Source organism: Cavia porcellus, unplaced genomic scaffold (assembly GCF_034190915.1).
Source record: "Cavia porcellus strain 051 isolate PalLab524CR breed Dunkin Hartley unplaced genomic scaffold, mCavPor4.1 scaffold_27, whole genome shotgun sequence".
Lineage (NCBI taxonomy): Eukaryota > Metazoa > Chordata > Mammalia > Rodentia > Caviidae > Cavia > Cavia porcellus.
In genome coordinates this window covers 20,159,304-20,172,382 of record NW_026947510.1, presented here as the reverse complement: position 1 = coordinate 20,172,382, position 13,079 = coordinate 20,159,304, and the positions used below count along the sequence as shown (strand labels likewise).

The window sequence follows — 13,079 nt, the reverse complement described above, 5'->3', positions numbered from 1 at the left end:
TTCATTTTTGTTTCACACAAAATCTTTACTTCTGTCCTTTCTTAAAGGAAGGCTGAAGTATTAATGCACTTATATGTTTGTTATGCACTTAGAGCTGTGTGTGATCTTGTTTGCCATATAGTAAATCAGTCACCAAAAGTGCCACTTTTCCTGCCATGTTTCTGGTCCCTGTTTGATCCCTGTGTGACAGATCAGGAAAGTTAGACTAGAGATTGTAGATATGTATTATATGTACAAGGGCACATATTTACATTTTTTATATATGTCAAAGATTGAACACATAGTCATTTGAGGAAAATAAGGGTGTAAACTGGGCGTGGTGTCACATGCCTGTAATCCCAGTACTTGAGAGGCTAAGGCAGGAAGATCACTGAGTTTGAGGCCAACTTGGGCTACACAGTGAATACAAAGCCAGCCTGAATCACATACAGATTCAGTCTTAAGAACACCGGAAAACAAATAAAGAAGGAAAGAAAAGAAGGACTTAACGCACATCGTTACCTCATAGAGTATTTCTTTTTTTAATGGTACCAGAGGTTGAACCCAGGGCCTTTGCATTAAATCACATTCCCCAGCACCTCCCTCCTTTTAATTTTGAGGTAAGCTCTAGCAAAGTTTCCTGGACTGGCCTCAAATTTGATATCCTCCTGCCTCAGCCTCCCAAAGAGCTGGAAATACAGTTATATACCACCATACCTGCCTGATTAGTTCATATGAGGAATATGTGTGCCGAGGAAAAAGCTGAGCACAATGTCTAGCATATTATAGGTGCTTAATCAGTGTTATGTGAATTTCCCGTCTCACTGTGTATACCACACTATTTGTATCTCTTTCCAAAATAACCCCACGTAGTGATGGAACTCGGGCCTTGCAGAGCCGTCACGTGGGCTATTAGATTTGCTTCTCATGACCTCTTTACATTGCTTTCTTCAGTTTGTGGGGGTGGGTGGTGGGGGAGGGTAGACACACTCCATCTCTTCTCAAATGTCTTTTCTAGAGTGCAGAAATGAGAGGCTTCGGCTTGGCTCAGTGATTCTGCGACTGGCACAGATGTCTTCAGCAGACACCAGGGAAAGAGTGACAGTGTGCTCAGTCACGGGAAGCTGTGTGCTATTTTTCTTTAGTTCAGATACTTAAGCAATCTGTCACTTTAGAGTTTGCATTTGATTTAGCATCTTCTAGCCCATTTTAAAATAGCTTTTGTTTAATATTAATATAGGTGCATGTTTATTTAAAACCACAACTTAAAGATGGTTTAGGGAAATGATGTGAGAGTTACCTAAAAGTATCAGCCAGGCACTGGGTACCTGCCTATAATTCCAGCTGCTGGGAGGTGGGAGGACTGCAAGTTTGAAGCTAGCCTGGGCAATTTAGCAAGACCCTGCCTCAAAATGCAAAGGCTGTGGGCAGTCTAGCTTATACTCTGTATTTATTGTTTAGGAATGGCAGTTTTTATTTTCCTCTTAGCTGTAAATACAACCTTACAATAAACAGAACTTTGCAGAGATTCTATCCCCTGGGCTCCAGGACTGCATATAGGAGCGCTTTCAAGTGTTGTTCCATGCGCAAAACAGTTGTCAGTGATATACCACATGTGTGCTGGCAATCTAATAGCCTTAACACTGCCATAGCCACTCAGTCTCCATAAGGATAGGCTGTGATGTTTGCACAGTGGTGAAACCAGCCAGCGTGGTCCACTGCTGCTGACACACGGCGGCATTTACAAGGCGTCCACAATGGCAGTGGTGGTGGTCTAAGTGGCGTTCTCTTGGAGAGCTGAGATGTAGCTCTTTCCTAGTGTGCACCAGGCCCTGGGTGCCATCCCAGCACTCCAGAGACAGAAAGCAGGACTTTAAATGTCCTGTGCCTCCCCTTGCTCCAGTGATGCATCTGGCACACACTGTAAAGTGAGACACATCTAGGCCTGGCCACTGGCAGAGGGCACAGCAGCACTGCTGAGGGTCATGGGGTCCCCTCCTGATGCCTGTCCTTGGAGTGCTATTCCTCACTTCTGGATAGAAGAGAACAACACCTCCTTTCCCCTGAAGCCATCATCTCATTAGTTTGGGGCATGTGTTGTGGGTACAGATGATGTGTAGGGAGATATGGTAAACCAGGGTTATTTCATATATAGTCATTTTCATTGTCAATAAGCTTCAGATACGTCTAATTATCTTAGAAATCAGTGTAGCTTCTTGAATACAGAGGGGTTTGATTTTGGTTTTGTCCTATGATTAGTCTTATCTGTAGGAGAATTTTGCAATGATAGAATCAAACATCATTCCCTGGCTGTTCCAGAACTTGAGCTGGTGCTCGAGGGGTGGTGGAGACAGAGTCAGAATGCCCAATAGGCTGGGAAACACAGGGCTGAGGGAGGCAAAGCAGTTTCTTTCTTCAGGCTTCAGAGTTTTCATCCCCCTCACTGCAGTGTGAGTCTCCAGATGTATGTAGGCAGCACTGGGGATTAGGTAGAGAGCACAGGTGTAAGTATGAAGCATTTGCCAGGGTTCTGCTTTTTTGTTTCTGTTTGGTTTTTGAAAAAGGGTCTCGCTGTATAGTTCAGGTTCACCTTAAACTCACTATGTAGTCTAGGCTGGCCTCCAACTCAGGGTGGTTCTCCTGCCTCAGTCTCCCAGGTGTAGGCGTGTGCTACCACACTCGGCTTCCCAAGGTTCTTTAGCATGATATAAGAGATACTTTGGGAACTGGTCAAATTGGAGTTCTTGGGGCTCCCTTGGCAGGGGAGAAGAGATAAGCCATGGAGTGGGATACTAAACAGCCAAGAGTGAGCTTAAAGGAGAAGCAGCCCCTCCTTGTGACACAGTCACCCTGACAGGGAGCAGTTTTTGTTTTTGTTTTTAGTATATTTATTTGTTTAAGAGAATAAAACCCCATAAAAGAAAACAGTAAATCCAATCAAAACAAAGCAGTAAAAGTGGTACAGAACTTCTAAGCAGGATAATAGGAAGTCAACAATGGCTACCATAATGTATCTTGTTATCTTCACAGTAGTTGCTCACTCCCTCAGACATAGTAAAATTGAATAAAACAGAATAAAACCAAAACAGAGCATTGAATAAAACAAAACAATAAATTGGAACAAAACAGTGAGATCAACATTGGATTTCAAAAACAAGACAGAAGGAAATTCCCCTATATTCATCGTATTACATACCATTATCCTCTTGTAGATGCTTAGACTGCCAGCCTTAGGTCTGCAAAGTCAATCAAACAGTGCAAGCCTTTAATTGCTTTTGTAGCTCAGTTGCTATCTCAGCCTATCTTCCAAACCAGCCAGTTGCTTACAAGAGTAACTCTTGATTCTCAATCCGTGCCAGTCGGCTCATGGGAAGGGCAATCTGGCTTCTCTTCCTGGGCTGTGTATAGTTTGTACAGTTTACCAGAAGGATGAACTGGCTTCTTGGTGTGGCTCCCAGACCCAGCATGGCTTCTACCAACTTACAGGGAGGGCAGTCTGGCCTCTTTCCTCTTGGACCCTGCATGATTTTGGATCTTTTTGCATGTGGGTGAGCAATTAAGAAACCTGAATGAAAGGGACACACTGCACAGAGGGGTTCAGATCCCAGTAGGAACTCAGCAGAATCTGTGCAAGGTAGGTCTTACTTAGTTGGAGCACCTTTCCTGGTTCATCTCTGAGCTGCATCCAGCAAACAAGGAGACGGAACACACCCCAGCAAGCGGGAAGGCTGTCTCCACCCTGTGGTCTCCTCAGCAGTACTCCCAGTGTCAAGCAGGATGAGGAGGCAGCTGTGGCCAGCAACTGGAGTTCAGACTCTCCATGCACTTTGGAAAGACTCAGAGGAAAGGAGAAGCAGGGCGTGGGCCACTAGGAACGTTCATCTGCTGAAGCAAATTTGCCGCATGACTTTTTATTCTTTCTTTCTTTATTAAACGTAGTGTTTTGTTTGCCTTAAGATTGCCCTAAAGCTGTTGGATGGGAAAAGAACCAGAAAGGAGGCATGGGCCCAAGGATGGTGAACCTCAGTGAGTGTATGGACCCCAAGAGGTGAGTGTCTCAGTCACGTTCCTCCTCTCTAAGCGCAGTCCACGGAAAAAGCTTTATTGTCTGCAGTTGGTTAGCTGCAGGGCAATCACACGTAGTGGACGGGTTTGGGCAGAGGAGATCTTTTCACAGCATGCCCGTAGGGAAGCAGAGAGCAAAGTGGGGAGCCAGGGAGGGAGGTCAGCCCTTCTGGTCACACCCCAGTGACCCCTTCTTCTGACCAGCCCCTTCTCCTAACAGCAAGTTGGTGTAAGCCCTATAATCTAGCACCTCCCAAAGCCCTGCCTGTGATCACACGAGGCTTTGGGACACCTAGACACAGCCACAACAGTGAGTGCCTCTTGCTGCCCTTCCCTGGAGGGACAGGGGTACTGTCACATTGGTGAGCATCATTCTACCCCTTACTCCTCACTGCTGAGTTCAGGTGTGGTTGTGGGAATTGATCTTCAGGTGCAGGTCCCAAAGGGCTCACAGCTTGTCTGTCCTTCCAAATGTTCTGATTTTGTCCTATCTTCAAGGACTCAAGCTAGAACTTAGCCACAGACACCTGTCCTAGGTGTTTTGGTCCTTTATTCCTTGGCTTTTGACTTCAGCCCTTTGTTGTGGTTCAGAGGACATCGTAGAATCTTGTGGAAACCAGTGTCATGTCAGGCTGGAGAGAAGCATGCTTCTTTAGGGAGCCGTGGGAGGCATTTGCCCCTGACTAGGGTGCATTTCTCATCCTGGACACATGAATAATCCACTCATCTGGCTTCCTTTCTCACCGTGGCTGTCAGGGGTCAGATATTTGCCCCTCAGGAGCCCCTGAGGACCTCACTAACCTGCACGTGACAGCCTGGCCCCTCCTTTACCACAGGCTCCGTTGTGTTTTCCTTTGATCACAATCTGCTGGTTCTTTAGTTCTTGTTTTCTCTCCTGGTTGCTTTGTATCCTTTAGGACAGGATCAGGTGCAGATGAGCAGCTGACAACACTAACCTATCCCTCCTTTACCAGGTTAGCTGAGTCATCGGTGGATCTGAACCTCAAACTCATGTGTTGGAGACTGGTCCCAACGCTGGACCTGGAAAAGGTTGTGTCGGCCAAGTGCTTGCTGCTGGGAGCCGGCACTCTGGGCTGTAATGTGGCCCGGACGCTGATGGTGCGTGTCCAGGGGTGTGGGGTGCCTTTTCTTTTTTTGTTTTGGTGTTAAGATTTAGATATTTTAGCTGGGCGTGGTGACTCAAGCCTGTAATCCCAGCACGTGGGAGGCTGAGGTAGGAGGATTGTTGTGAGTTCGAGACCAGCCTGGGCTACAAAGTGAGCCCAAGGCCAGCCTGAACTGCATAGCGAGACCCTGTCTCAAAAAGACAAAAAAAAAAAAGATTTAATATTTTTTGCCTTTAGTTTTTACTTCTCTTTCTTGCCCTCCTTTTAAATATCTATTTAATTAGTGCCTATTTGCGGCATATAGTGACCATTTGGTCCAGCTGCACAACACATCTCAGCTCTTTTTCTATCCTTTTCTCCTCCCTCCATTTCTAAACTAAATTACATTCCAGAAATGCTACAGTAGTCTGTATGTTGAACCATGTGAGAGACAGCTTTTTTTCATACTTTTGCCAAGATTGAATAATACCAACTTTTTGGTTTTTTTTTTTTTTTGTCTTTTTTTCATTGTTATCGGTACCGGGGATCGAACTCACGACCGCCTGCTTGCAAGGCAGGTGCTTACGCCGCTGAGCTAAATCCCCAGCCCCTATAATACCAACTTTTTAAGGTCTTTATAAATTCTGACGGCTAAAAAATAACATTTTATCACTTCGCTTGAAATTTCGTTGGTAAGAATAGGCTTTTATTTCCTTTGTGAGTTTTGTTTCTTATATTCATATTTTTTGGTTTGTGTTTCTTTTATGGATTTGTAGTTGTATTTCTTGTGGACATTAACCTTTTCTTCAGTAATAAATACTTTTTTCAGTTTATTCAAAGTATCAATGTGAAAGTTTCTTTTATGTTGCTAAATCTGTAGTTTTTCCATATGCTTTACAGAACTCTTATTCTAGAGTTCTGGTTATGTTTATCAATTTGGAATTTACTTTTGTCACATGAGGGAAGTAAAGGTCTATCAAAAGGAGTAGTCAGTTATTTTAATGGCATTTATTCAGGAATCTAAATCTAGCTAGTTCTGATGGTATGCACCTACAGTCCAGTACCCGGGAGGCTGAGGAAAGTTGTAAATTTGAGTCCGTCCTGGACAATTTAATTTAGTGAGACCCGGCCTCAAACTAAAAATGTAAAAGGTTAGAGATGTAACTTAGTGAGAACACCGTGGATTCGTTTTAGCTTCCCACCCACCGTCGTGTTCCTGAGTCTGTCTGTGCACTCTCCACCTTACCCGTAGACCCTGTGCCGCTGCTCACTGTCTTAGTTGGAATGACCATAAATTAATAGATAAACTGAAAGGAGTTGATGTCTTTACAGTATTCACCCTTAGTGTGAGTTAGCTGTCACCTATATAAATCATCCTTGTCTTTCCGCTAGGCTGTGAACTCGTCTTTTATTTGTTTGATTTTTGTACTGGGGAATGAACCTAGGGCCTTCACCCTGAGTTACATTCCTCCCCCATTGCCCTTTCTGGGACAAAGGTTCCCTAAATCTTTCAGGTGCCCAGCTTGTGTTTGAACGTCCAGTCCTTCTTCCTCAACCTCCTAGAATGCTGGGATTATAAGTGTGTGCCACCAGGCCCAACTGCGTGTGTCCTACTTAGCTTATTCCTAATATTTAATGATTTCATTTACTTTTAGAGATACGTTCTCCTGCTAGATTTTCCACTGGCTTTTCCTGGGACAGGAGACATATACTGTAGTGATTTTTGCATGTTCATTTTCATCCAGCTGTTTTCTCTTTGAAACTCTCTTAGTTCTAGTAGTTTTTTATTTGTTGAATTTTATAGGGTTAGTGAGTTTTCATCAAGATTTGTCTCTGTATGTCTTTTTCTTGAAGGGTTGTTGGGTTGTAGGTTGTAGGGTTGTTGAGGCCTGCATAGAGATGGTAAGGGAGAATTAACACCTCTGTTACTAAAACTAAGTTGTATTTGATATGGTTTCTGCTAACTGTTGTGTGTAAATTAAGGAAATTGACTTTCTTTTGCAAGTTTGTATCAGGAATGAATGTTGAAGTTTTTTTGTTTTTGTATTTTGAGACAGCTCTCAGTAAGTTGCTTAAGTCGACCTCAGACTTGAGATCCTCCCTCAGCCTCCTGAGTGTTGGCATTATGGGTGTGTACTGTCACACCCAGCTGTGAATGTTGAGCTTTATCAAACATGTCTCTGAGGATACTGAAAGTATTCCACTTTTGAGCTTTCCTAGAATAAGCTCCATTTTGGATTCTTCTAATATACTATGGGATTCCGTATTTATGTTTTATATCTAAATTCATAAGTCAAGTTGTTCTGTAGCAGTGTTTTTTCTTGATGTGTGTGTGTTTCACAGCTGAGTTGTGGTTACAAAATAAACTTAGAAATTCTCTGCCTTTTCCCATGCTACAGGAGAGTTTTAATGTATGAAGTATCTGTTTCTTGGGAAGATTCAGTTATAAATCTATCTGTGTATGGTGGCTTCTGAAATTTTGTTGACACAGTGAGGCAGGGGTCTTTGGGAACTGTGACACATGGGTCTATGTTGATGGCTTCATTAGACTTGTAATGCTTTTAGGTCAGTTTGTTTCCCTAGATGATCCTTTACATACCTGTAAAAATTGACTTTGAATACATAGTATTTTAGTAGTTTATCTTTAAAACTTTTTCTATTTTGTTTTAATCTTTCCACATTGCTAAGCTGTATCTGTGCTTTCCCTTTTTTCCCTTCTATTTAGACTTTTTGGAAAGACTTGTCAATTTTATCCATCATTTTAGAGGATAGTTGATTGATTATTTCTGTCATTTTTATGTTTTCAGATTCATCAGTATCTACGTTCCTCTTTATTAATTTCTCCTTTTGTGAAATTCAATATCCCCATGTCATTAAAGATGACACGTGTGAGCTAGGCATGGTGGCACATTCCTGCCATCCCAGTACTCAGAAGGCTGAGGCAGGCAGATCGTAAATTCAAGGCCAGGCTGGACCACATAAGGAGACTATATCTCAGAAAACTAAAGAAAATGAAAAGATGGTGCTTACAGCGCTTTTTTGTTGTTGTTTCCTTGAGAGAGGGTCTCCCTCTGTCACACAGACTGGGCTGATCTCAAGCTCACAGTCCTGCTGTCTCAGTCTCCCAAGTGCTGTGAGAACTTTTTAATGACTGTAGAATATGCTTCCTTATAAGATGACACATTTAATCCTTTCTCATAATCTGTGGAGACATTCCTCTAATATTTGGCATTAATATTATTTCCAGCTTTCTACAATTAGAAATTGTGTTGCAAAGAATATCTTTGTGGCTGGCTCCTTGGCGGTGTGCCCTGTAATTTTCTAGGATCTCTGCTGGAAGTAGGTCATATTACTTGAGCATCTTTCAGATTCTAGAAACATGTCGCCAAATAATCTTCCAGAAAAAGAACACTGGTTTCCCACCTTTCACCAATAAAATGGTTTTCTCACGAACACCTCCTCTCCATATGAAGTATTATAATTTTCTTTAATCCTAACAGATTATCCCTTTGCATTAGCATCCCAGTAAGCCAGCAGTCAAGTGTGGAAGCGCATTTACATGTAATGAGCCCTCAACATGTTCACAGTTTGTCTGGCTTTCTTCCACTGTGCAGTGTGTTCCCATTCTGCCTTCCTCACCTTCCAGTCAGGAAATAGTTGCAGAAAGAAGTGTCCCCAGACCAAAACTCCCAAGCAAGTTGCTTTTGGAGTTTTTCTGCTTAGCTACTGAGACCGGCAGAGCCACTGAAGTCACCTGGGGCTTCAAAATAAACAGTGACCCAAATGAGTTTTATGAACAGGGTAAAGAGTGGGTCCTCACTGTCTCACCCCTAAAACATTCAGGCAGACTTTCAGAGACCTGGCTGAGAGACACTGAAGGAAGAGCATGGGCACACAGGGTTATAGCTTTGCAGCCAGGCTGCCAAGCGGGGCCTCCCTGTGGTCACTGTTCAGTAACCCTCTGTACCTCAGGGGAACTGGTTCAGACCTCTGTGAGTACTAGCACAGAGCATGCCCCAGTCTCATGTATAAAATGCAGTACTACTGTATTTGTTTAGAAACTATGCATCTTTTCATATATGTACCTTAAACCACCTCCAGAATACCTAAAACAATATAAAGCTATGTAAATAATTGTTACATTGTAATTTTTAAGGGATAATGACAAGAGAAAAATGTCTGTACATTGTCAGGATAGGGCCGATTTCTTTCCAACACATTCAGTAGATCTGCAGTTTCAGGACCCACAGATAGTGCCTGAGGGCCGTGCTGATGTATGGTCTAGTGAAACACACTCACTCTGCCCCAAAGAGTTCGCATCTCCACTGGGGCACAGCTTTGGGGAGCTTATTTGTTCCCCACTATTAACTGCATCTATAGTTTTAAACAAGTCACTATGTTTTCCATGCTTCAGCTTCTGTATTTGTAAAACAGTATTATTAGACTAAGGACTTTAGAGGTCCTGTCCAGCTTTAAAATCATGTGGATTTTTAAAAAAATTTACATTTTATTTGTACATGTTTGTAATTCATTCAGTGCACAATTATCTTGGGAGTGGTTACATGTACATATTACGGCTGGTTTCCCACAGAGAGTTTTCCCACTCCCCCCTCCCCCACACAGATTTTCCTGTCGCCTTTTTCGTCCTTGTTGGTACTGTTTGTCTCAGCTCATGTTATGGCATATCATGTTGACATTTGGTGGGGTTATTAGGTTCCTATATAGTGACACATCTTGATTCTTATTTCCCCTTCCCCTCCACCCCTCAGCCTAGACCCTTGATTTGCTTCTCTATTGCAAGAGATCTGTCCCTTTGTCCCTTTCCTTCCTATATCATTTTCTTTGTTTATACTCTGCCTCATTCAGATGAGAGATACCATATGGTATTAAAGTGTGTGTCTCTGAAAATCATTATGAAACTTGATAGGAGATGTAATTGAAGTCTCTGACATAATGAAAGCTATTTATGAGAAAAAGAATCATTTGGTAAGTGGCCAATTTTTAATAAGGCCTTCCCATCTTGGAGAAATAGTATAATATTCCTTATTGCTATACAGTGGGAAATAACTTGTAAATTATTTTTCTGAAGAGTTAATTGAAGCCTTAAATGAGTTTTGCAAGGAGTAGTTATACTTAATTATTCATTAAGGGAAACCAAAAATATTCAAGGTCTTTCATTAATCATTTTGAAACAGCAAAAGGAGACTTCTTATGGGATTCACTTCCAGATCTTTTTTTGGTATCACATTATCAAAAATAATGAGCTATCGGTTAGACCCACTGTGACATTTCTTAGTTTCATTACTGTAGGAAGTCAAGCACTGTGAACGTATTATTATTTTGTCCTTTTAAATCAAGATGTCAGTCTGTTTATCAAAAACTGAGCTTGCACAACTCAATTTCTAAAGTTTCCTGTATCTTGAAGCTTCCAAGCTACTTAGGAATAAAGCTCCTTTGAGGAACCTGGGAGGCGCCTATGAAGTGTCTGTGGGTGACACATCACGTGCTCCTGTCTCCACACAGGGCTGGGGTGTCAGGCACATCACGTTCGTGGACAACGCCACTATCTCCTACTCAAACCCCGTGAGGCAGCCACTCTACGAGTTCGAAGACTGCCTGGGGGGCGGGAAGCCCAAGGCCCTGGCAGCAGCAGACCGACTGCAGAGAATCTTCCCTGGAGTGGTATGTTTGCACTGTGGGAGCATCACAGTAGCTTCCTGCATCTGTAGATGTTTCAGTATTGGAGAAGGCAGCCCTCTGGTACTGGTGAGAGCATTCCTCCCAGTTACTCACCGAGTATCCACACCTGTTTTCTCAGAAATGGGGATTAAAAAATACAATAAAAGCTGGGGGGGGGCAGCTTAGTGGTGAGCAGTCACCTGGTGTGTGTGAGGCCCTGAGTTTCATCCCCAGTGCCATACTCAACCATCACTACCAAAAGATGTGTGTGTGTGTGTGTGTGTGTGTGTGTGTGTATATATATATATATATATATATATATATATATATATATATATATAAAATATGGTATACATGTGTTTGGTGAAAACCAAATGAAGAATATAAGAATAATATTTTGTGAATTGCCCAGCATTATACAAGTTTAAATTGAGAAATATGGAGGTATATATACTTTCATGTCCTACCTAGTTCTAAAGGGCTCTAGAGTGACTCTGTTGTAGGATTTTATCTTTCATCCATCACCAGACCACTGGATAGTTACTGATGGAATTAAATTGGATAATGCAAGACTGCATGTAGAACATTGGGTGAAAACTGAATGTTTTGCTCTAGCTGCTGCTTATTTTTGTGCTGTATTATTTGCCTTAGCTACACCAGATAATCAGATAAATTGTTCACCTCATTTGACTCAAAATCATGAGTTTTTTAGGACGTCCTGGGAAAAAAGTTCTGCATCTTAAATGCTACATCAACCTGTGGAATAGGAGTTGGATTAGGTCTCTTCACAGCACCTCTTAGACTTAAAATGCTGGGGAGGCTCTGGAGGTTCACCTTCTTGAAGTCTCTCCCTTTAGTCATCTGTTTTGGAAATCTTTGCTGTGTAGTCGGCGTTGATAGCTTAGTCATCTCACATGCATCCCTGAGGAGCATTGCTTACTGGATTCACTTAAATGGTATCTGATATCTTCTTGGTACCCAGCTATGTGCCCGCTACCAAAAGAAGACTTTCTTGTCACATCCCTGCCATTGGAATGGCTCTGCTGTCATAACACTGTACCTCACATACAACCCCAGATCTCAACACCTGTGGTGATACACCTGTCCTCTGTGCTCAGAGATGTCCAGGCTGGCTGTGGTTCTGCTACTTGGTGAGAGTGGGCTTCGCTTTCTGGTGTGCTGTGTTTGTCTGGGTGTTGTTATTTCAAAGTGGAGTTGCCTGCTCTTCCTGTTCTTAAGGCTCTGATGAGACATGGCAGAAGCCTCAAGAGCATAGGCAGTTTCCGTGCCCCTTACAGTGGCAGCTCAGGCACAGCACCATGCAGTACCCTCTCTGCCCATCACCAAAGCAAGGTACAGGCTGAGACCAAGTGAGTAGGGTGGAAAGTAGATGCTGCCTTCCTAGGGAATCTTGCAAAGCTACTTGGCAGAGGGAGTGGATATGTGAGTCTGCTAGGGGGAGGAAGGGTGTAGCTGGGAAGAATAATCCAGCGTGTCACCTGGGGTATTATGCAATCCCCTGGGGTCCCTCCAGACTTGGCTTGGAACTTAGAAGCTGACTGAGTCTTTACTTACCCAACTCCTAGCCATTGGCTGTGACCCAGTGCAATTCCCCATGCTTATTTGTTCAGCTTTTATGTAGTTAAGGCCTGCTTCGTGCCAAAGACATAGCGCTTCATTTCCCACGTGGGGTTTACAGTCAAGGGGCATGTCATAGACCAAGTGTGTGCAATTCTGATAAACATGACCCAAGAGCTCACTTGCCATGAGCTTGTGTCTTGGGTCAGCCTGAGCCATCCCAGCATGAGAGATGAAATCGCAAGACACCTTGAGGGAACTGAAGCATTCAGTGAGTGGAAGCCAGCTGGACAGACTGAGGAGCCAAGCTGTGTGCTGATACCTGAGGAGGAGGCGTGGTGATTGTTGGATGTAAAAAAACCACCAAGACCATGCACCTGTAATCCCAGCCCTCAAGAGGACTGGCAGGAGGATCCTGATTTTTAGGCCAGCCTTGGCAACATTACAGGACCCAAAACAATAGAGAAAGTCACAGCCCTGTCAAAAAGAAAGAAAAGCAGAAAGCCATGGTGGCAGAAGCAGAGAGGTCGAGGAAAACGAAAGGAGGCTTCAGTGGAAGTGAAGACCAGTTTGGGCCAGGTCTGAAAGAGCAAGTCCCACTTTCCTGGAAAGAATCAGCCCCTCCAGTGACTGAGGCCATCAGGTGACTGTATGTCCTTACTAGACTGGATT

At 43.2% G+C, this 13,079-nt stretch overlaps 1 protein-coding gene across 15 annotated transcripts in view; it reads left to right on the top strand.

Moving 5' to 3' along the window:
- Atg7 (autophagy related 7) overlaps window positions 1–13,079 on the top strand; it is a 298,368-nt gene that overhangs the window by 113,158 nt on the left and 172,131 nt on the right. For all 15 annotated transcript variants that reach the window (XM_063237998.1, XM_023561923.2, XM_003462738.5 and 12 more), the window contains exons 10-12: window positions 3,937–4,027; window positions 5,019–5,163; window positions 10,674–10,832. In XM_063237998.1, coding sequence (XP_063094068.1) covers window positions 3,937–4,027; window positions 5,019–5,163; window positions 10,674–10,832 — 395 coding nt within the window. The remainder of the gene's footprint in view (window positions 1–3,936; window positions 4,028–5,018; window positions 5,164–10,673; window positions 10,833–13,079) is intronic.